Source organism: Myotis davidii, unplaced genomic scaffold (genome assembly GCF_000327345.1).
Source record: "Myotis davidii unplaced genomic scaffold, ASM32734v1 scaffold1949, whole genome shotgun sequence".
Lineage (NCBI taxonomy): Eukaryota > Metazoa > Chordata > Mammalia > Chiroptera > Vespertilionidae > Myotis > Myotis davidii.
In genome coordinates, this window is record NW_006300366.1 from 580,145 (window position 1) to 603,739 (window position 23,595).

Here is a 23,595-nt window from a genome sequence, read left to right on the forward strand (position 1 = left end):
TCCTTTGTGAAGACAGCCAAGGCTGGGGGCGGGGGTGGGGGGGAGATGTAGACTAGGAAACCAAAAACTCCCAGGACGCCCCGGTGTGACCACGGTTAGGGGGGGAGGGGCGGTCTCTGAAATACCCCTCCGCCCCCGGGCGCAGGAGGCAGTGCTCAGACCCGAGGGCGGGCGCGCCGGCGGGCAGGAAGGAAAATCGTTCTGCAAGGTACGGTATTTTGTTCATTACTTCGCGCTTTACCACCTCTCCGGTAGAGACCCTAAAACCGAGAACTGGAAAAGTGCTTGGGAGACTCTTTTACAGGGTTTTCCACCTTTGTACTGTGCACGAATATGCCTCACCTTTAAGAGATTCTTAAAGGTAAAGACACGGAGACCCTTCTTGGAGCTTTTCCTATAACGTTCTGGCTCTTATCTGCTGCACTTGTCCACTTTGCCTTTAAGAAGTTCTTAAAGGCAAGGGCCTGGTAGTGCTATTTTTTGAGAACTGATTTTGTGATTTATCACTACACCACGGCACTTCCCCTTTAAGGCTCTTAAAGGTAAGGTGTGGACAGACTTTTGCCTTCAGATGCCAGCGTGAGGAGCTGAGCGGGGTGGTAACTCCCCTCTGGCCAGGGCCCAGGAAGTACCAGCAAGGGTCCACCCTTCCCTTTTGAATAAAGAATTTTTCTACTGCACCTGTTCACTTTGACTTTGTTTTCAACGCCCCCACAGAAGGGATGGATGTGGGAAACTCTTGTCTGTTACAGACAAGAAAACTCAGGCCCGAAGGAGCAAGGAACCTAACTCTGTAGGGAGGCCTCGGAACTGACTGAGTCCTGATGTAGTCCGTGACCGGTGACCACAGCCCCTTACAGATGATCGGGTCTAACTCGTGCCGTTGCCTTGCCGTTGAAGAAACAGGCCTGGAGAGGAGCTAGAAGTAATTTATCTGCCAGAAGTAATTTAGTACCTTAGTGACACGTAGTACCACCAAGTACCCATCTCTTGACCCTACCTTATCCTGCAAGAAGCGGGCTGGAGGCTACAGTGAGCTCCCAGAGCTACTTTCAGCTATGCCCTGGACTGGTTCCAGGTGAGGCCCACACCCACCAGAGAGGCCCACCAGCTGGGTCAGGACGGGGTCAGCCTGAACCTCCCCCGACAGGGCTCCGCCACCCCAGCTGTCACCTGCAAAGCCCGGTGAGAACTGAAGCTGTCAGTGCCTTCCCTGCTGACGCCCACGCCTGCTGCTGCCTGAGCCACGAGTTTGAACAAAGGGAACAGAGGCAGCAGCTCCCCTCAGACTTACACATGCAGTACAGTTACCTGAGCACCCAGGGGCCAGGCCTCCGCCTCACCCCACTCAGGTTCCCAGAACTTAATGGAAAGAGGAAGGAGATGTCTGTCTTCTTAGTCCTTACAGCTGCAGAGGGCCGAGTGAGACCAGCCCAGCATGAGATAATATGATAGTACCACTATCCTTAGGACTTTATCCACTCTATCTGTTAATTCTTTAATGACTATATAAGGCGTTAGTACCTGTTTTTACTGTGGAAGAAACAGAGTTTAAGTAACCTGTCTGAGAGGTCAGTAAGCAGAGCTGGGATTCCACTCATGTCTTCTTGATATTTAATGATTTTATCAACCTTTGCATCTGAGGTTCCCTTTCCAGTAAGGAAGGGGGGGGGGGGCAGGGAGAGGAAGAGGAACAGTAGAAGAAATGTAGGCAACACAATGAGCAGGGCCGTGGGCAGTGGCTGTGGTGAAAGGGCCAGAGAAATTACCTGGTTATAGTAGAGTAAGCCAGCTCTAATCTCTGGGGACCATGAACAAAGACAGTTCAAATGTTAAAATGCAGGAAAACACACTGGGCCCATTAAGAGACCAGATGGTTCTGCAGTTTAATTGAAACTTCAGAGACATGAAGGGGAGGGTAAGAGAGGAACATGGAAAAGGTTTGAAACCCTATTACAAAGGACCTTAAATGCTGGCAAAGGAGTTAGTGCTGTAGGCAATAAGATGGTCAGTCTTGCCCTGACCAGTTTGGTGCAGTGGATAGAGCGTCGGCCTGCAGACTCAGGGGTCCCAGGGTCGATTCCGGTCAAGGATATGTACCTTGGTTGTGGGCACATCCCCAGTAGGGGGTGTGCAGGAGGCAGCTGATCGATGTTTCTAACTCTCTATCCCTCTCCCTTCCTCTCTGTAAAAAATCAATAATATATATTTAAAAAAAAAAAGACGGATGCTCTTTGGGAAAAAGAGGCTGGGAGAGGTGTATATGGATTAGAGCAGCAGAGGCAAGGCCTGAGGACCTGACTGTAGGAACCAATTACAAGTGTTACATCTGAAGGGCAGTGAAGGACCATCCTGAGACAGATAGCAGTGGGAAAGTAGAAACAGCATGGGTATGAGAGTCAGAATAGATGGGACTTGGCAACTGAGTGGCTGGGTATAAAGAGGGAGGAGTTGCAGGTTGTGGGAGGATGCTAAGGCATTAAGAGTTAGGGTTAGCTCAGCTGGTATGGCCCAGTTGGTTGAGTGTCATCCCATGCACCAGTAGGTCACCAGCTGAATTCCTGGTCAGAGCACATGCCTGGATTGTGGGCTCCATCCCCAGTAAGGGGCATGCAGGAGGCAGTTGATTGATGTTTCTCTTTCATCAATGTTTCTATCTCTCTCCCCCTCCCTTCCCCTCTCTGAAATTAAAAAAAAACACATTAGAGAGAAACATCGATCAGCTGCCTCCTGCACACCCCCCACTGGGGATGTGCCCACAACCAAGGTACATGTCCTTGACCCCTTGACCGGAATCGAACCTGGGACCCCTGAGTCTGCAGGCCGACGCTCTATCCACTGAACCAAATTGGTTAGGGCTAAAATAAAATTTTTAAAAAAGAAGGTGGAAATACAGTCACCAGAGGCTACTGCCCAGGGAGGAGGGCTTTTCTAGAGGAAGAGTACCACCAATGGTCAGAGGTGGCGGGGGGGAGGGGGATGAGAAACAAGAAAGCCCAGTGCCTTGCCCAGCCAAGGTGGCTCAGTGGTTGACCATTGACCTATGAACCAGGAAGTCATGGTTTGATTCCCAGTCAGGGCACATGCCTGGGTTGCGGACTCAATCCCCAGTGTGGGGCATGCAGGAGACAGCCGATCAATGATTCTCTCTTATCAATGATGTTTCTATCCCTCTCTCCCTCTTCCTTCCTCTCTGAAATCAATAAAAATATATTTTAAAAAAGACAGAAAGCCCAGTGCCTTTCATGTGGCAGAATTCTGAAGATGATGATGGCTGGACGGGGAACCACATACACCACAGGCTTCCCTCCCCCAGCTCAGCCAGTCTATCAGCCGACCCATCTGTGTGTTCCCTCCAGACGCCTACAGGGAAGAGCTCAGAACAGAAGGAAACTGAAGTCACGCTCCTGCCAGACTTGGGAGAAGTGGGGTCTTCTCTAAGAGCCAGGCCATTTTTCTTCCTTCCTTGATCAAGGCAAAGTACAGCCTGGCTACTGATCTGGACTGGCGTGAGATAGCTAAGGGCCCTGGGACCTGAGCTGGCTGTGCCAGGTAAGACCTCCTCTGCTCCTGTGCTCCCTTAACCACTGAGATTTTGTCGTGGGGTCTGTGCTCTTACCAGCCCACCCCTTATCCCCATTCCCCCAGCACATAAGGCCTTCTCACTGGCCCAGAGCATAGCCTGTGCCCTCCCCTAAGGGGACAGAGGAGAGGCCAGCCCTGTGTCTTGGAAGGTATTCCTTCCTCTGTTCTGGGACTCTGCTTAAAGTTAAGTCATTAGGCCCTGCGGCATCTAATAGTTTCTACAGAGATTGGATCAGGGTCTCTTGTCTTCTGAAAGGCTGCCAGTCATGCAGTGACAACTTCATAAGTCTCCTGGGTTAAACACTCACTCCCAGAAAGTCCACTCATATGTACATCTTTTATTAAATTAACACTAGAGGCCCGGTGCACAAATTCATGCACAGTGGGGCCCCAAGGGAGGTGGGGGTGGGGCCGGGACACGATTAGCCCCCTGGGCAGGCGGTGGGACACCCTTGCAGCCTAGGATCCCTGTCCTGCTGACATTCAAGCTGGTTGTTAGGAGCCACCTGACGGCCACTTTTATATTGTTTCTTCCTTGTGGAGTGTCTAGGGAGGGGAAGTGGCCAGCCGCAGTGCCGGAGGCCAACTTCCAGGAGGCCAGCAGCACTGTCCGGATTGTTTGGTGCCTGGCCCGTTCTCCGTTCTCCGGAGATTGGACCTGCAGGACTACTGAGGGAGTGAGTGGCTGCTGCCTGGCTGGGCCAGGTGAGTCAGCTGAGCAACATTCCTATGTGGGAGCTCCTGTGTTGAGTATCTGCCCCCTGGTGGTCAGTGCACATCATAGCAACTGGTCATTCAGTCACTTAGGCTTTTATATATTTAGATAGTTCCAATCCACATCAGTCCAAGTAAAATTTTCATGGATATTATTATCTTTCATATACTTATTGTTCCTCTCAGATATTTCCCTATGGCAATCACTGTGCTGGGCCCTCTGAGGAAAACAAATACAGATAAGAATCTATCCCTGCCCTCAAGTAACTTACAATTGACCAGGAGACATGAAACAAGGTGGTGACAGCACTACTATGGACAAACGGCAGCATGCTATACCACATTCCATCTAATTGGGGGTAACAGCCTGTGCTTTAAATTTTCTATGAAAGGAAGAAACAAAATTTAGAAGACATATTTTAGCAACTGGGGCTTGAAGGATGTATGCTGAAGAGTGTAGATAGATGGAGGAAAGAAGGAAAACCACCCCTTGTGAAACTACATGAGCAAACGCACAGGAGAAATGGTGGGCAGCCTGCCCCATGATAGATAAAGACCTTCCCTATACAAAAGGCAACATTTGGGTGGATGGTGCAGCCAAGTTGTTAAGGGGCCACAAAAGGATAAGAGCATCCTGCTTCTTAATCCTTTATCATTTGGTGGCTTTCTAATGCACACATGGTCAAGGTCCCTTTTCATCTATTGAATCTTGCTGTCATGCCTCCATAACTTGGTGGCCTTTGTAAACTCAAGATGTGAATACAGCTGGGCAGGCGTGGCTCAGTGGTTGAGTGTCGACCTATGAACCAGAAGGTCATGGTTTGATTCCCGACCAGGACACATGCCTGGGTTGCAGGCTTGATACCCAGTGTGGAGCATGAAGGAGGCAGCCAATCAGATTCTCTCTCATCATTAATGTTTCTATCTCTCCCCCTTCCTCTCTGAAATAAATAAAAATACATTTTTAAAAAAAGTGAATTCAAATTCAGTGGGGCCTTGCAGGCATTTTATTAGCACTCAGGCCCACTATTTTTTGGATGGAGGTCTAGGGAGAAAAGTCACTATTTATTTATTTATTATTAATCCTCACCCTAGGATATTTTTTCCATTGTGTAGAAGGGAGAGGGGGAGAGACATTGATTTGAGAGACACACACTGATTGGTTACCTCCTGCATGCTCCCCAAATGGGGCTGGGGATCAAACTTGCTGCAACCCAGATACATGCCCTTGACTGGGAATTGAACCTGTGATCCTTTGGCGCATTGAACCACTGGCCAGGGTGAAAAGTCATTCGTAAACTCTGTCCTTCTAAACCTCAGCTCTCCCAACTATGCAACGAAGATAGCACCTACCCTTGTAGGATAGTTATGAGGACTAAATAAAATGCCAATATCTTTGTAATTTGTCAAGCATTATACAAATGAGCAGCGAAAAGTAATGTTTTTTGACACCTGTGTCCTGGTCCCTTATTCAGGCATTTGGCAATTTACTAGCCTCTCAAAGCACACCACCACTCTGGAAATACAAATTTAAGTGTGGTCTGCAAGGTCCAACATACCTCCCACAGGACTCACAGGTGAGCCATTATTGGACTTGTTATTTTAGGGAGGACTGGGGAAAAGATTGACATCTAAAGCCTCCGTGATGGTGTTATACTACAGTTTTCCATTTTTTGTTCAAATGACAACTGGTCTTTAGGCAGAGAACCTGTGATTTAAAATACTTATTCTGGCCACAACCGGTTTGGCTCAGTGGATAGAGTGTCGGCCTGTGGACTGGAAATTGCCATAGCAGGGCTAGGTTCTGGAGACTAACAGCAGGTGCTACAGGAATGCTTGGGAGGTTAGGGCTCTAACAGTTAGTGCCAGAAAAAGCAAAGGGCACTAGGTACCCTGAAGGTACCTGGGGCGGGGAGGGGGGGGGAGCCTCACCTTGATTTTTCAAAGCCATCTGCCCTAATCTGATTAGACAGTTTCAGGCATAAAGAAGATTGGACAGTGGGATCTGTTTTCCTAAAAGTTAAGCTGGCTGCATGTGACCCAGGACCTTGTGAGCCTGGGACTTTTAGCACAGGAACAATTAAGGTTTATTTTCATCATGGTCCCTTCCTCTCCTCTCCTCTCTGTAAATCTTGAGCATTCTCTGAAGTTGGGGAGGAGAGTGAGGTCAGGTAGGAAGTCAAGTGTGTAGGCATACAGAGGAATGGGGAAAATGATGGCAGTAGTAATGACAAGCTAACAAGTTCTAAGCCCCCTACAGAGATCATTTCATTTAATCCTCACAACCCTAAAATAGGTACTGTTGTTGTTAATATATTGCAAATGAGTTTTCAAAGCCATCTGGCCATAATCTGATTATATAGAGTCGGAGTTAGAGAAGTAAAGTAACATCCACGCTCACTCAGCTGGTTTGAGACACAAGAGATCAGGCAGTGTTGCTCCAGAGTGTGACCCATTTGTTACAGGTTGGAGGTCCCCTGGGTTGGTTTGGCCCAAGAATTGAGAGAAGGAGGCTAATTCTCAGTACCACATATTCTAAACACATAGGCATCATGATGCTTGAAAGTTAATTGAAACTCCCATCCTTTCTGGAACACTGGCACGAGTTTGATAAGTCTCTATTTCCAACATCATTGTTTCCACCTCTACAATCCAGCACTGACTGGCTCCTTTCGTTTCAGGCACCTCATCCATATCTATCCATTGCCCTCAAAAATAACTGCTTAATGACTCTCCAGTAATTCCAGTCAACTCCATAAGGTCTCTTGAAAACAGATCATCTGGGGGAGCTAACAGAACTTATCCAACTTTTAAAGTGATCTTTGATCAGCTCTTTCCTTGTCTCCCCCTTCCCACATGACCTAAGCTGGCTGATCTGCTTCACCTCACACAAAGCTCTCTCAACCAAGAGCCGAGCAAATCAGTTCTGGACACAGAGTGCAAAAGTTGGGAGGGAGGATGATGTTTGAAGTTAGAAGATTCAGACACACAGCTTCTCAGACTTCAGAATTCCTTTCCTCCATCCAGCTCATAACTATAGATTTCACCTGGTTGCCATGGAAATATCAGTCTCTGGTGTATGGCAAGAGCATTTTAGACAGAAAGCATCACAGGCTACCATGGTAACACTAAAAAGAGTAAAGTTGCCTCCTCACTTGAAGGGGTGAAGAAGGAATAGATGAAGCTTCCAGGAAAGCAGGCTAGAAGGGACAGCCTTTAGAAAGCCTGGCTCCCACATGAGCAGGGAGGGACTTAATTCAACAGATGTGTAATATGTGCAGGCAAAGCACTAATGAAAAGGACACATCCATGACTGGTCTCATTTGGCCATAACCATCTATTAATAGAGTATAGAAAGAACTGTAAATTAAGGCGAATAAGACCTATACTGGGACAAAGAATACTAAAAAGGGAATTCAGTTCCATTTGGAAAGTTTCAGAGTCTTAAAGGACTAGATTTTGACAAGCAGAAGGGCAGGAAGAAAGAAAATGAGCAGACTTGGAGTGGAAATTTTCAGGATATACTGGGAACTAGGTATAGAGACAGAAAAGGTGAGACTTCCCCATGTCTCCAAGGCCTTGGCTTCCACAGTGGTGCTGAAGCAGGTTAAGATGAAGATCAAGGGATCTGAAGCTAGACTGCCTGGAGTGAAATCCTAAACTTGGTAACTTTGTAATTGTGGGGCAAATTATTTAACCTCTTTAGGTATCAGTTTCCTTATTTACAACATAAAGATAAAAGAATCTACCTCAGAGGGTCACTAGAGGATGAAATGATTCAATACACATAGTGGGTACATTGCCTAACGCAAAACAAATCCTGCATAAATGTTATCACCTCCTACCACCTCACTTTTCAGAGCCAAGATACTCTTCTAACTGTCCAAGTATTACTTCCTGAATCCCAATGTCAAGAACACAGCAACTTAAAAGAAGAGGGAGGAAATGCCACTGCCTTAGAGAAGACAAAAGCATAGGCTGGATAAGCCAAAAGTCAGGTGAAAATCACATTATGAATTGAGAACTGGTGGGGGAAATTCCAACTATCCTGGGGAAGAATCCTGGTCAGTGTCCCCTCTCCCCTCATCCTTGCCACCATGCTCAGGCAGGAGAGGTTGAGGGAGGTTTCTTTTACCTTTAGCTGGGCCCAGAGAGGCTGTTCACTGCCCCCTTTTCTCCACTCCAACCACTCCCAGTAGAGGAATGACTAGGCACTGAGTCATACATAGTGACACGGCTGTCACCCACTAGTCACCTTATATAGGTTAAGACTAGAAAAGCAGTGTTTCTTCACTTCCACCATTGTCTGTCTCCCAGCAAGGGGATGTATGAGGCAAGACCAGGAGGCCAGGAAGAACTGAACTAAAGGAGCCAAAGTGCAGGAAGCCCAAAGTTGTTAGGAATAGGAATATAAAGAAACACTAGCCAACTGGCTCAGTGACTAGAGTGTCGGCCTGCAGACTGAAGGGTCCGAGATTTGATTCTGGTCAGGAGCACGTACCTCGGTTGCAGGCTCGATCCTCAGTCCTGGTCAGGTGCAAGCAGGAGGCAACCAATCAATGTTTCTCTCTCTCTACCCCCCCACTCCTCCTCCTCCTCCCTTCCATTCTCCCTAAACATCAATGGAGAAAAAGACAGGTGTCAATAGGACAGAGATGAGATGAACTTGCAGGAAGTTGGAGGCTTCTTGGAAGAGTCACACTCTAAGCTGAGTCAGAAGGATGTCTGACCGATGGGGAGGAAGGGGACAGGCATTTCAGGCTGAGGGAGCAGCACAAGTAAAGACAGAGGAGCCCAGGTGAAGATTTATTGATCTGATTCTGGAACAGTGGCATCACAGAGGCCCTTTACAAAGACAATCAAAGGACGTTAAAAACAGCGGCAACAAAACTAACTTGTGTTCAGTTTTCCTTCTGCCTCACAACTGGACAGTCTTCAATAAAACTCAGACAATTAAAAAAAATCAGTGGAAAAATATCCTCAGGTGAGGATTAACAACAAAACCAACAGCAAAAAACAACAAGCAGATGGGGGTCCACCTGAGGAGGGCAGGGAGGTGAGGCCTGTGGGTATTTATAGTTCTGGAGGAGTTAGAGACTGCCAGAGGAGACCTGGTCCATAGCTTCAGGATGACTAACAAAAATGGTCTGCGCTGTGCTTCTCAGGATGCATTAGCAGCAAATCAATAACTATAGGGGGACTGGTCGATAGCCAGCCGCTCCTACCTAAAAATAATGCATCCTCCTTCCCTTCCCCCAGGTTCAGAGAGCAAACTAGGGAAGGGGTGGGGGTGGCAGCAAGACTGCAGCAGCCTAGAACCAAGAGCTAGTCCTGGGTCCCAGTGGTCTTTTATCCCACAAACAGGCTTCAAGTACTTAATACTTGTGTTAAAAGCCACCCCAGAAGTAAACATCACCAGAAAACCATCACTCTGCTTTAGAAGTCTGAGAGCTGACAAATTAAAACTTAACAGCAATTATCCATATTTTTAGCAAGATAATAAAGTCTTAACACTCTGTTGCCATAGAGACCAGTAAAGAAGGAAGGAGCCCCACAGCCCTGCCCCTGAACCTCAGACCTCCTCCTCTTGGCTGATTTCTAGCTGGTAAGCCAGGCTGACTCGGTTGTCTGTTACAAGCCTTATAAAGGGGGCAGAGAAGGGGTACCACCCTTTTGGCAGGGCCATTCCTGGAATACTCAGCTCCCTGGAAGTCATTGGTCCCAGGCCTGTGTTGTCCCAGGCAGAGCTATATATCTGAAAAGCAAGAGTTGAGGTGACTGGGAGAACTGAAGGCTTATGGCCTGAAGAGTGATGTATGATGCCCAAATCCCTTTGGATATTGGACTGGGATTCCTACTACAAAAAGGGCTAAAGGCAGTATGGAGGCCAATGGTAAGAATGTTGAGCTTGGAAGACTTCTCTGATATTTAAGTCCTCCAGATCAGCGGTCGCCAACCAGTAGTCCGTGGACCACTGGTGGTCCGTGAGGTCCGAAAGGTTGGCGCCCAAAAGGTTGGCTACCGCTGCTCCAGATCATACAACCCTAAAGAAAGGTGCAGGATGTCACACTGCCATCTGGTGGAAAGACAAGATCTGTCCTTGGGCAGAGACAGATCCTGGCAGTCCGTCCAGTGGGCAGGCAGGTTTGGAGATAGTTATCATGAAGACAGATAGGAGACCAAGGGGCAGAAAGTATAATGCAGATACAGACAGTGTATCTGAATACAGGTATGCACCTTTCGTCCTGTTTATTTCTAAAGGTTAGATACCATTAAAATAAAGAAAACACAATGGCATTGTTTTATATTCCTACAACCACTCATGGTTTTGGCTCATTAGAAGTTAACATCAGACACAACTGAGACTACACACATGGGCAGCAGCCACAACAGCAAGGCTTGCCTTTTGTACAAAGTTTACATATATATATATATATTATTTATGTACACAGACTCAAGGATATAAAGTCCAGTGAGAAGGGCTCATATGTGCCCAAGTAGGGGACAGGAGTGGCTTTCACACTGGGGTGGGGCCCACAGTAGAGGCACGTCGGAAGTAGTGGAGAGTAGCAGCCTCTCCACCATCCTCCCTTCCTGGACCAAAGGAAGGACCTGGGAGGAAGGACAACTAACTATACAAAAGAAGCTGGAAGATACTGGAAAGGTACCCCATCTTTCACTAAACTCCTGAATGCCCCTGAGACATCCAAAATACCTGGCAGGATAGATCATTTCTATAGCTCCCAGCAAACTGCAGAGCCCACAGTAGTTCTGGCCCCAAACTGAGGTCTAAGGCAGGCTTTACAATGCACATACATGTCCAAGCTATCTTCCAGGGCCTTTGTAGCATCAAGCCAGCACCTTCAAGGTTCACCCCCCAAACTGAAAAATCCTCTTGGACCACAAGGCTTAAGGGTTTTTCCTTGACAAAATTGTAGGGTAAAGGTATAGGGGACAAAAAGTAATCAGTCCCTTCAGTTAATGCCCTAAAGCCTTCTCAACAGAGGAGGAACGGAGGAATCACTGAGAGGTGGCTGGGAAGGGCAATGAAGATCATCCCTGGAGATGGTCCACACGGACAAACAGGTGTTCAACAATTCTCTTCTCTTCAACCAGTGGTTGCTCAGCAGGGTCCATTCCCAGTGGTCCATGGGCAGGAGCTCTTCTTGGTGTATACGAGTGACCCAAACTCCCCCAGAGTTAACGTCCATGGCTTCAGGATGGCTTGATCCACAAAATGGATAGAAGGGGCCGTAGAATGGTAGATATGAAGGGAGTGGCAGGACCCAGAGGCATAGGGAAGCAATGTACTATGCCACTGATTTACTTGGTGCAAAGAGAAGAGGTAAATGGAAGTAAAACGAAAGAAAATAACCAGAGTCTAAAATGAATGAGGTCCTGCGACTCACATGGTCTGGGGGGTAAAAAGGCTGGAAAGCTGGAAGCACTGGGAGGCAATTGCCTGAGAGGCAAGGTTCAGGGCTGGACTCAGAGCTAGAACAGAGAGAAGAGGCAGAGTGAGTCAGTGAGCACAGAGCATTCCTTCTTCCCAGGCCCAGCCCATCCATCCCTTTCCCAAGTCCACGGCTACCAGTCAGAGCTGCTGGGTTTAGGGCCCCCAAGTGAACTGCTCCATTCAGCTGCAAAGCAGCAGCTTGGGCAACGGCGGCAGCAGCAGCGGCTGTGGTTGGCAGCTGGATTCCAGAGCCTAAAAGGTAAAGAAAAAGTGGGGTTACGTTCCAACCCTCAATCTACAATTCAACCCCATGTTTTTCACTCTGAAGAGTAACTACCTTCTGCCAATTTGGCCATGAGCTGCAAACGTCCACCTGCTGATCCCAGATTCAGCTCCTGGTCTCCATCAGGAAAAGTGATGTCTGTGCCACCATCCAGTCGCTCAGTCACATGGCTAACTCTCATAGGTCGACCAGCAAGCTCAAAGCCATTCAACTGTTCCAGGGCCCGTCGGGCACACTCAGAGTCAGAGAACTACAAGAAACCCAGGCCATTATCAGTCACCTCTCGGCCAGAGATACGCCCTCAAAGCCCCACTAACACTCCTACTCCTACTATCCCAGGAAACTTGCATGGTTGCTGTGGCACAAACTTTTCTTTCTCAGGGAATGTGACCTCAGATCCCCCTAAAATTGATCTCTGAAAGGGACTTTTCCAACTGATTTCAATCTCTGAGCTCCACTAAAAATCTAATAATGTAAAAAGTCTATTATCTGTAGGGAGCCTAGCCTGACAGGCTGTCTCACAAATGGGGATATAAAACGGAAGACAGGCCGAAACCAGTTTGGCTCAGTGAATAGAGCGTCGGCCTGTGGACTGAAGGGTCCCAGGTTCGATTCCGGTCAAGGGCATGTACCTGGGTTGCGGGCACATCCCCAGTGGGGAGTGTGCAGGAGGCAGCTGGTCGATGTTTCTCTCTCATCGATGTTTCTAACTCTCTGTCTCTCTCCTTTCCTCTCTGTAATAACTCAATAAAATATATTTTAAAAAACAAAACAAAACAAAAAAACGGAAGACAGACTGTAAGCTAAGACTCCCAAGGCTTTATTTGAGCCTTTACGACTAGTAAGTTTAAATTCTCAGTTAAGAGAAGGAATCTGGGCCTCCAGAGCCCAGCCTTAGGAAGTAATACATCCTGGTATTGAAAGGAAAACTGCACCCAACCTCCACCAGAGGACTGCTGACTCAGTAACCCACTGACCACAGGATCTCAACTCTCTCATCCCTTTCATCAGCAGCAGCCTGGCATAAAGAGGATTCCCAGTCTTCTGTTTAAAGAGTCCAGGGTGTTGACCTAAATGCAGCAACAAAAGGGCAAAAGGGTCCCATAAAAGCCTTTCCAAATCTGAGTCACAAAGGGAGCTAGGAAAGATTACTTGCTACCACGAATGCCACAGCTGGCTTTGTTTACTCTGGTATTACCTGCCCTAGGGCCTGGCATGTGGTACTGACAGTTCCTAGGCATGTGGTATAGGTGGCCTGCCTTTACTGGATACTTTGAGGTAAGCAATTGCCATGATAGAACACAACCTACCTCCCCTCTGCCCTGCAGGTAACTGTGGGGTGTATGTTGCCTGGATTGAGCCCAGAAAATATCAGCTTCTATCAGACCTTGTGGCTGGCAGCCAGTCCTCAGCCTGGAGTCACATGGGGCTAGAAGAACCAGTTATGGGAATTGGAAACAATTTTGTTGGAGTGTCAGGAAAAGATGAGACTTGACCACTATTAGGTGGCCTCACTATTCTCCCTATAGTGGGATTTAAATATAAAGATACTTCTCAATGGAAAAACCTACTTCAAACAGGGTAGCACAAGAGGGAAGTATATAACTTCCGATTCCCACCCCATCGTGAAAATATGTCAATTCTATAAAGCATGTCTATAAAAGCTCATACCTAACCTCCCTCATACCCCCAACCTTTTAGTTGCAGCCTGGAACCATAACTATTACCCAAAGAGCACGTTGCAGCCCCAGGGAAGGTGGTAGAACTCCTGGACACCCCCACACACTGACAGAGTATAGGAACAAAGCCAAGATCTCAAACAAGGCACTCATCTCAAGGGGCAGAAGGCTAGTAGTCCAAGGTTCAGCACCAGGGTTTATGGGTCATTTAGACCAGCAGTCGACAGCTTTTCGGACCTCACGGACCACCAGTGGTCTGCAGACCACCGGTTAGCAGCTGCTGTTCCAAAGGTTTCCTTAAACCAGTGGTCACCAACCTTTTGGACCTCACAGACCAGTGGTCCGTGGACCACCAGTTGGCACCTGCAGATTTAGACAGTTCCTATAGGAGGAGGATGAAGCTAAACTGCAAAATCAGACACGTAGACAAACCCAAATTAAAATAAATAAAGACTAGAGACTTACCGTAATGAAACCATAACCTTTAGAGCGGCCTGTATCTGAGTCCTTCATCAGGACAATATTATCAATCTGTAGAATAGGGAGAAATTATTAATAATCTTTTGGCTAAGTCACACCTTTGACCCTTCCTACCCAGACTATTCTAAATATCTCCCAGTTTCTACATTTCTCCAAATCCGTTAAAAAAGAGACAACGGCCATTCCCCCCCCAATAAACAACCTTTCTGACTAATCTTACTTAACCTGGACCTTGATTTCATGGTGCTGACTCATTTGTCTACTGAACAGAGATGGAGCCTAATTGTCCAAGCATGGACCCATATGCCCATTACTATGTATGCTGTGGGTTAATGATGGTCAGGCAGAATGAAGAGGACACTCACCCTCCCCACTTTTTCCAATTCCCTTCAGAGGTTTTCCTCACTGTCTACTCACTTTGCCAAAGGGCTCAAAGATGCCGCGGAGCATGCCCTCGGTGATATCGCAGTGCAGGGAGCCCACGCAGAGGCGCACTGGTCCACCACTGCCCTTCTGCAGGCGGCTGGCCATGGCTGCCAGTCGGTTTTTCTCAGCCTGAGGAAGGAGGGAATGACGGGTCAAGTCCCACACCTGCTACCTTCAAAGCTGTTTTCTCATGTCAGTTTTTCAGCCTGCTCACCTGTGAGGCCTGTACAATGATAGGCACCCCCAGCAGCCGCTGCCCTGTCAACGCAATGGCCAGTGGCACAGACTGGATTTCACAGAATTCCACATAGGCAATGCCCTTAGAACGACGTGAGTTCCGATCTGAGATGATACGTACGTCACGAACCTATCCGGGGGGAAAAGGAAATCCTAAGTTGGGTATAGAAGGAGATGGATAAAAGACAGAGTACTAAGAAGGAAACTAAACGGGAAAATGTTACCTTGCCAATAGCAGAGAAAAAGTCCTCCAGGTCTCGAGGCCGAATGCGGGCGGCTAACTGCATACAGAAAACTGTTCGGGCATCACGCTCCTCGGGACTCAGATTATCAATTGACTCCCTAAAAAGTAAAATTTACTAAGACCCCCCCCTCTCCACCCAATACTTGGTCTTTGTTTTCCAGCTACTCTCAAGTATCACACATTCCTAAGATTTGGCTCAAAGAGCTTTTTATTTATTTTTATTTTTTTAAAATATTTTATTGATATTTTAAAGAGAGGAAGGGAGAGGGATAGAGAGTTAGAAACATCGATGAGAGAAAAACATCGATCAGCTGCCTCCTGCACACTCCCCACTGGGGATGTGCCCGCAACCAAGGTACATGCCCTTGACTAGAATCGAACCTGGGACCCCCGAGTCCACAGGCCGACGCTCCATCCACTGAGCCAAACCAGTCAGGGCTCAAAGAGCTTTTTATTCATGCCACACAACTCCTAAAGAAGTCCTCATCATTAACTTACCTGACTGGACTCTTCTCTCTGAAATGAGGACTCTTACTGTGTCCATACCTATGCCTAAGGAATAGAGAACAAAAAAAGTGAAAATTGTATCACCCAACTTTATTCACATTGAATCAATGCTGAGTCTGCCATCATGAGAAAACCAGATCCCATTCACCACCTCCTCTCACACATGAAATTTTTTTTTTACTTTAAAAAATATATATATTTTTATTGATTTCGGAGAGGAAGGGAGAGGGAGAGAAACATCAATGATGAGAGGAAATCACCAATCAGCTGCCTTCTGCACGCCCTCCACTGGGGATTGAGCCCGCAACCCAGGCATGTGCCCTTGACCGGAATCAAACCCAGGAGCATTCAGTCCACAGGCCAACACTTTCTCCACTAAGCCAAACCAGCTAGGACGAATTTTTTCTTTTTAAATCCTTGCCCAAGGATTTTTTTTAAAATTGAATTTTAAAAAACCTGAGGACATGGTTTTATTGATTTTAAAGAGAGAGAAAGAGGAAGAGAGAGAAATCAATGTGAGAGAGAAACATCAATCAGCTGCCTCTCACACACACTCTGACCAGGGATGGAATCCACAACCTGGGTATGTACCCTGACCAGGAACTGAACCTGCGACCTTTCTGTATATGGGACAATGCTCTAACCAACTGAGCCACACCAGCCAGGGCTATTTTTTCTTTTTAGAGAAAGATAAAGTGGGGTTAGGGAGTAGGGAGGGAGGGAGAGAGGGGGTGAGAGAAACATCAAGTAGTTGGCTCTTGTACCCACCCCGACCAGGATTGAATCCACCTTTTGGTATACAGGACAAAATTCCAAACTACTAAGTCACCCAGCCAGGGTGACATGTGAATTCTTAGTACCACCCCTGCAATATCTGGATCTCCTCCCTATCACAGAGGGGCATAAGCACCCTCAGGCAGGGACCACAGCAAATCGTTTTACCCAGATTACAATACAAAGGTGAGCTTATTAGCAAAAGGTGATACCCAGCGGCAAGTGGTGGACTCCTGTAGTGCACACGATTCTCACGACGTGGGACCCGACTTCTGGACTCACTACTATGTTGATGATCCCAGCTTTGGCTGTGGTGACGATGCTGCCGATCTCGACTTCGGCTCCGACTACTTCTCCGTCTATGCCGATCCCGGTCTCGACTACGACTATAGATGGAAACAACTATTTAGATTGTTAAAGAACCAACCAACCTCTTCTGGCCTTTAATGTATAGCTTTCCCTGGTATCTTTCCATTTGTAGTAATTCTCAAAACCCAACAGCCCCCAGAATAACTGACCTGCGCTTTCTATCCCTGCTTTTACTATGGCTCCGACTCTTCTTCCTGTGAAAGAAAGTGTAAATTCTTATTGCGAAGGTTTCATGATCTCTCCCACATAAAAGAAATGAGAGTATGGCCAGGGTGAAACAGAAAGCAATAAAGGACCAAAGTCCAGATGATCTGGCAGTAGCTCACAGCAACTGCACACCAACTTACTTATACACAGCCCTGGATGCTGTCAGGCATCTGATGCAGCCAAAGCTGGTGTTTCCAAAGTAGGAGTCTTCTTACTATTTTACTCAAATGAAATATATCAATGCTGGGACTGATCCACAAATCTACACTGAAAAGCTTAAACTAAGTCACCGTTATGCCCAAGATCCAGTGAAGCCATTCTAAAAGCTGTCTTAGAAGCAATTACCTACCTGCTTTTTTTAAAAAAATTTTTATTGATAAGGTATTACGTGTCCTTATCCCCCCATTGCCCCCCCCCCACTCATGCCCTCACACCCCTGTTGTCTGTGTCCATTGTACCTCTCTGTTCTTGCTGTTTCTCCAATGGACAAGATTGCTTCCCTTCCTAAGTTGCCAACCCATTTCCTCACACCACACTCACTTGCTTGCCTCCACAGTGGTGCTGCTCCCAGTGCCACTGTTGCCGGTGCTGCTGCTGGTGTTGCTAGGGCCATCCTTTTTCACCTCCTTCCGTTGCTGCTCATCCTGAAGGGTTCACCAGAAAAATGTCACAAGGTTCAACGTGGCAGACACACAGAATCCATTGGGCACAGAAAGAACAAAAGTGGACAAGGAAAAAAGCGTATGAAATCAGAGCTCTCAATTATCTAGCCAAGTTTTAAACACCTGGACCTCCTAACAAAATAAATGAAGAGAGAAAGGGAGGAAAACTACCCAAAAGGAAGAGATCAGAGGGACAGTTTTTGATGTTAAAACTTTAGCTACTCAACATCTATTTCTCAGGAGAATGAGAAGTCAGTTAGGTCTGAGGTATAGGTCTGACTTTCTACTGTACCATTGAGAACTATGAGCAAAGTACCCATTCCTACCCCCTCTGTCCCCCACTCCATTTTAGGGGGCCCACTCTGAAAGCATGGCCCTTGAGTACTGATCTCCAGAATAGCTTACTAAATGACTATGTCTTTTATGAATAGCCACTGTACACAATACACAAGCAGAGAAAGAGAATTCACAAAATGCTGGGACCAATGATCCACAGTTGCTTTTTCTTACCAACCCAGGAGTGAGGTGGGAATATTACCTCCTCTTTTTTATAGGGAGCCTCCAGCATGGCCTCAATCACTATGTCAAAGTCATCGGATGCCATCACAGCTGATCTGAGGGGAGGATATCAATACACAAGAACCTCATTAATACGTTTCCTTCTCTTTCAGCACACCACATTCCCTTCCCCCTCCAAGAAACAGACTTTAGAACATAGTTGTTTCATAAACTCCAAAGGAATCGTATCAGCTATTTGCTTACCCTAGGTTTATTTTTGCACCTTACAGATCTGAACTATTTCTGCTTGATGACTTAGAATAGGTGAAGGGTCTACAAGGAAACTGGGTAGAGACAAAATAATACAGACCGTGTCTATCCTGTGAAAAGAAAGTGTTGGTATTCAAAGTTACTATTCACTTTCCAATGAACAAGCACTAGGCCTCCATTCTACTGTTCAAAATTCTGCATAACTGGTTTAAATATAAATCATAGAAATAAGCATATATTCCCAATAAAAAGATAGATGCAAGACTAAAAATGAGAATACAAAGCAACACCAGAATAATGCAGATTTGCCCTAAACTATTTCCCACATCCCCCTCCCAAACATCAATAATTAGATAACTGAGCATTAAGCATTTTTGATAAAACAAAAACTAGTTTAGATAACTCAGAAAGATATGATTAAGACAAGCTTAACCAATTCCACTGTGAAGCCTTTCTGTCTAGGCTGGCAGGGTGGGACTTCTCGCTCCCCCAAGCTTTCACATCTAGCAATCATCTTTCCTAAGTGTGTCCACCACAGGTCTCTTAAATAAGAAAAACAGAAGATACCAAACAAAATCAATAGGAAAACTTATTCAAAAATTACTAGTCTGAAATTATCAATATACACAACATAGATGAATCTCAAAATAATTATAAGTGAAAGAAATCAAACAAAAAAGAGTATGTATTGTATGATTACATTTATACAAAATTCTAAAAAATGCAAACTAACCTGTAGTGACAGAAAGCAGATCAGTGGTTGCCTAGGGATAAGAGTAGGTGGGGAGGGGCTAGGAGGAAAGGATTACAAAAGGGCACAGGAGCCCTAGCCGGCTTGGCTCAGTGGATAGAGCGTTGGCCTTTGGACTGAAGGGTCCCAGGTTTGATTCCGGCCAAGGGCACATGCCCTGAGCTATGGGCTCAATCCCCAGTGGGGGTGTGCAGGAGACAGCCGATCAATGATTCTCTCTCATCATTGATGTTTCTATCTCTCTCTCCTCCTCCCTTTCTCTCTGAAACCAATAAAGGGCAAGAAATATATTTTTTTAAAAAAAAGGGCACAGGAAAGTTTTGGGGTGATGTTTCATGGCTGAAACGTATCCAAACCCATCAAACTGTATGCTTTAATGTGTATAATTTTATATATCAACTATACCTCAATAAAGCTAAACCCCCTCCAACTAATCTTAAGAATCTATGCTAAGCTTAATCATAATCAAACTTTCAATATCCATAAGAGTGTTGTCTTCTTTAAAGTAGCTAATGCATCATCCAACGATGCTGTCCTTGTTGCCCTCAGAACCCATAGTCTACCTGATGGTTTAATAGAGTAATATAAAAATTATATGCAAACATAAAAGTAATATAATAAAGTAATATGAAAATAAGAGTAATGATGATGTAATGTAAATGACACATCATTTATAGCACTGAATATTGCTAGGCATGTTATAGAGACAGAATTCTTGGAAAGAGTAAAACAATAAAAATTGCTCTTAAACAAATTTAAAGCTTAAATTGGAAATTAAACCAAAATCAAATAGGTGTGTCTAAAATCCAATGAACACAATCTCTTACAATAACAACACCTTACATTATTTAACAATCAAAGGTAATATATGCTACAGCCAGATATCAGTTCCAATGCACAGATGAAAATCTGAGGTTTTGTGAACTGTCCAAAGTCACAAAATTCAAATGGAGGAGCTGACTTGTGAGTAAAGTCTTCTGACCCTAGTCTAATGTTCTATCCACTATATTGTTTCGCTCTCTCTCATGGTTTTAACTTAAAAGAAAATTACAAAGTATATCATGATGTCTATTTTTAAATGTACTTTATCTGGAGAATTAATGTCCCAATGGATTTATCAATAGAGTCAGTCCCATTAGCTATACCTTATTGTATATGTTTCAAAATATCAAGAACCAGGCTAATTATAATATATACTATCTGATCTATTCTGGAAAAATGGTTCTAAAAGGAAAAGTTTTTAATCCTCAAACTGTTCCTTTCAGTCATTTTGGCTGCCAAGTCTACACAAATTTTCTAAGTGTCACAAAGTTCCTCTTTATCATTTACAGTCTGCTTTTTCCTCCCTAAATGAAATGCTTCTGATTTCAAGAACCGTTGAGTGCGAGTGCAGGGTAGGGGTAACCCTACACACAAAATCTTTCACGGAAGCTGATTACGTGAGGCCCCAATGATGGAGTACAATTTTCACCCTGACTCAGAAACAAATGAATGAACTGATTTAGGCACAGACATATACAACATGAGCACATTTCGAAACTTGTAATCTCGCTGGGTTTAGTATAGCTTTCGGGTGTCCTAAAAGCATTACAGTCCCAAATAGCATGGGTTTTCAGGCTGTTCGTTTTCAAACTCTGTCCCGGTCCTAATTTATTGGTCAAAGTCCATTCAAAACCATCCATGAAAAGTGACTACAGAACTTTCTGCCATCCCTGCTCCGAAACCTACGTGAGGGGCCCCCAATCACGGCCAACGCTCAGATCCTGGCACAGCACAGCCAAGCCTCAAGCCAGTGCTTAGGCCCCCTGCTGCCAGGGCACCGGAGAGCGAGGGGCACTGTCAGCCCAGCTCGGGCCGATTCACCAAGGGCTCGAGTCCCAGGGGCGACGGGAGCGCCATCTCCTGGGTCCGGCCACTGAGCTGGCACCAACATCTCCAAACTGAGGCAGCTTAATGAACAGGAACAATGAGGAAGATAAAAACATTCCCCACGAGGTGTACAAACGAAGGCTACGCTTTTTTAAAAAAATGATCCTGTAAGTACCAACCCTGAGAGGGCCAGTGTCCCAATGCTGAAAGCTCATCCCTGGCTCACCACACTCCTCTTTCGCCACGGAAAGTGTGGTCATAAAAGGAAAGAGGGAAAAGCCCACGGAGACCAATATCCTGAAGAGCCTTCGTGAAACTGAAGATCAAGGATGAAATCTCAGTTCTCTCATCTCTCTGAGTGGTGGTGGCACTCCGGGCTGAAAACCGAACCTCCGTTTTCTCAGGCCCCCGTGGGTCGACGCTCCCTCCCCAGTAAGGGCTGCGGGGACGTGGGCAGAGATCCTTGGGTCACTGGGACCCTTGACACAGCGTCTTCCTCGCTAAGATATAGCCACGAGGATGCCGATCCCTGAAGTCCTGCCAGTGGACTACATTCAGGTAGCAAACACTTCCGAACCAAAGATAAAACATTTTTCTTTTTCTTTAAGCTTGCCTCATTCTGTTCCTGACGCCATTTTCTGCCTGTGACGTCAGCGGCAGGCGCCGGGGGCTACGTCACGCATAGGTGACGTCGCGAGGGAACCAGGTTTCAGGGTTTCTCACCAGTTCCGGGTCCTCGCGCGGGTAGGGAGGCTCCGGTCTTCTCTGCTCCTTCGGGTTTGTTGGAGGTTGCGAAGCTCGGCTGTGTTCAGAGCCTCAGCAGTAAAACCCCACTGCAGCCGGAGCCGCTCCTCTCCCCGCAAAATGGCGGTAGTTGCACTGTCTTCCGGACGGTCCCCAATCTGCGCAGGCGCTAAAACATTAGGCGCTGGAACTAACTTCACTGGTTTCGCGGCAACAGTCCGAAGTTCAGAATTTCATTGGTTAAAATTTTAAGCATGGGTGGAGCCAAACTCGAATGCATCTTGGCAACCATGAAGTTCCCAATGATTGGCTAGCTTCTCGAGACTTCCGGAAAGTGGGCGCGGCCTCAGGCGGCCGTCCGTCTCGCTCATTGGTTAAATGACTTGCGGAAGGCGGAGAAGCCAGGCGGAGACTAGACGTAGGGACCTCCTACCCCGCTCCGAGCTCGGGTTGACCAGGCCACCCCCCCGTGGGCGGAGCCAACGCGGACTTGTAATAGACTTTCTTGGCTCCCTCAACTGATTTGTCAAGGGGGTCACGTCCGCCTAGGGACAGCTTTATGGAGAACTGCGTTTGCTTCACTTCAGGAAAGATGCTGGACTCCATATCCCCGTCTGAACGGACTGTCTACACAACCCTCCCAAACGCCGCCTCCTGCCCTCAAGTGCTTGGGAGCTGGGAAAGAGGTCTTGTCACCAATTTGTCTGTTCCTACACCCTAGGTACATCAGTTCCAATCAGTAGCCCACACACCTGACCCTGCAAGGGTGAACTTGAGACAGTTTCTCAGGTGACTCCTTCCATGCAGCAGTAGTCAGCCCTCTAACCAGAAAGGATGGAACTGACTTAGGCCCACCCCCCAAACCCAAGACTTCCAAAGGTAGCTGGTTCTAACACCCAGAGAGCCAGTCAGGGGACCTATGTTCCAGCCTGGACTTGAATACTAACTTTATATTATTGTACCAACCTTAAATACCCCCTTTATAAAATGAAGAATTGGACTAGATGATCTCTTAGGCCTCTTAACCCTATGATTTTATTCCAACATAATAGGTTGCCCTGGCTGGTGTTCTCAGTGGTTAGAGCATCAGCCTGTGCATTGAAGGGTCTGGGGTCTGGTTCCTGGTCAGGAGCACATATCTGGTTGCAGGTATGATCCCTGGCCCTGTCGTCTCACATGCTAGAGGCAAACAATCAATGTGTCTCTCACACACTATTTCTCCACCACCACCTCTCTCCCTTCCTATTCTCTCTAAAAAAAATCAATGAAATAATATGTTCTGGTGAGGATTAACAAAACAACAAAAATGGGTGGCTTCTTGCTGGAGATGCCTGGACAGCTTTGTTTCTCTCTCAAGAGGTAACAAAGGTGTTTGGGAGTTCAGTAGCTAAGGAAGGTAGAAGGAAAGCTGGCTTTATATACAACCCCATCTTTCTCTATGGTGGCAAATTATGCCTCCTCTCCAGACAAAAGCCTAATCACAGGTCCTAATAGACTAGACCTCTCTGTAGCTAATCAGAAAGACCTAGACCCAGAAGTCCCAGAGTCACCACTAAGCTTCTCAAATGGACACTCTTGGGTCTTGGATAAGGGCACAGATCTAAATATGTCTAGGTTTGCCAAAGCCGGTTTGGCTCAGTGGATAGAGCGTCGGCCTGCGGACTGAAGGGTCCCAGGTTCAATTCCGGTCAAGGGCATGTACCTTGGTTGTGGACATATCCCCAGTAGGAGATGTGCAGGAAGCAGCTGACCGATGTTTCTCTCTCATCGATGTTTCTAACTATCTCTCTCCCTTCCTCTCTGTAAAAAATCAACAAAATACATTTTTTTAAAAAATAAA

The 23,595-nt window shown here is 46.5% G+C and overlaps 1 protein-coding gene across 6 annotated transcripts; it reads right to left on the minus strand.

Moving 5' to 3' along the window:
- Window positions 1-9,084: 9,084 nt before the first annotated feature.
- Window positions 9,085-21,921, minus strand: RBM23 (RNA binding motif protein 23). 6 transcript variants are annotated; one of them, XM_015572473.1, is made up of 14 exons: window positions 21,735-21,920; window positions 18,386-18,933; window positions 18,162-18,237; window positions 17,502-17,605; window positions 16,904-16,948; window positions 16,598-16,771; window positions 15,603-15,656; window positions 15,085-15,202; window positions 14,838-14,990; window positions 14,615-14,752; window positions 14,183-14,248; window positions 12,093-12,288; window positions 11,891-12,007; window positions 9,085-11,793 (listed from the first exon to the last, which is right to left on the minus strand). In XM_015572473.1, the coding sequence occupies exons 3-14, from the start codon at window positions 18,225-18,227 to the stop codon at window positions 11,705-11,707; spliced, it is 1,320 nt and encodes a 439-aa protein (XP_015427959.1). In that variant the 5' UTR covers window positions 18,228-18,237; window positions 18,386-18,933; window positions 21,735-21,920; the 3' UTR covers window positions 9,085-11,704. The 6 variants fall into 6 exon arrangements, with proteins under 6 accessions (XP_015427959.1, XP_006776834.1, XP_015427958.1 ...); XM_006776771.2 differs by lacking the exon at window positions 18,386-18,933; XM_015572472.1 differs by lacking the exon at window positions 18,386-18,933 and having other exon boundaries at window positions 21,187-21,920.
- Between the last annotated feature and the right edge of the window lie 1,674 nt (window positions 21,922-23,595).

Bases quoted from the DNA above. Each gene is read 5' to 3' on its own strand.
- RBM23 (XM_006776771.2), bottom strand. From the start codon at position 18,227: ATGGCATCCGATGACTTTGACATAGTGATTGAGGCCATGCTGGAGGCT. The intron at 15,657-16,597 runs GTATCACCTTTT...TCTATTCCTTAG, and splicing joins AGTCCACCACTTGCCGCTGG to GCATAGGTATGGACACAGTA. The intron at 14,249-14,614 runs GTGAGTAGACAG...CCTATTCTACAG, and splicing joins TCTTTGAGCCCTTTGGCAAA to ATTGATAATATTGTCCTGAT.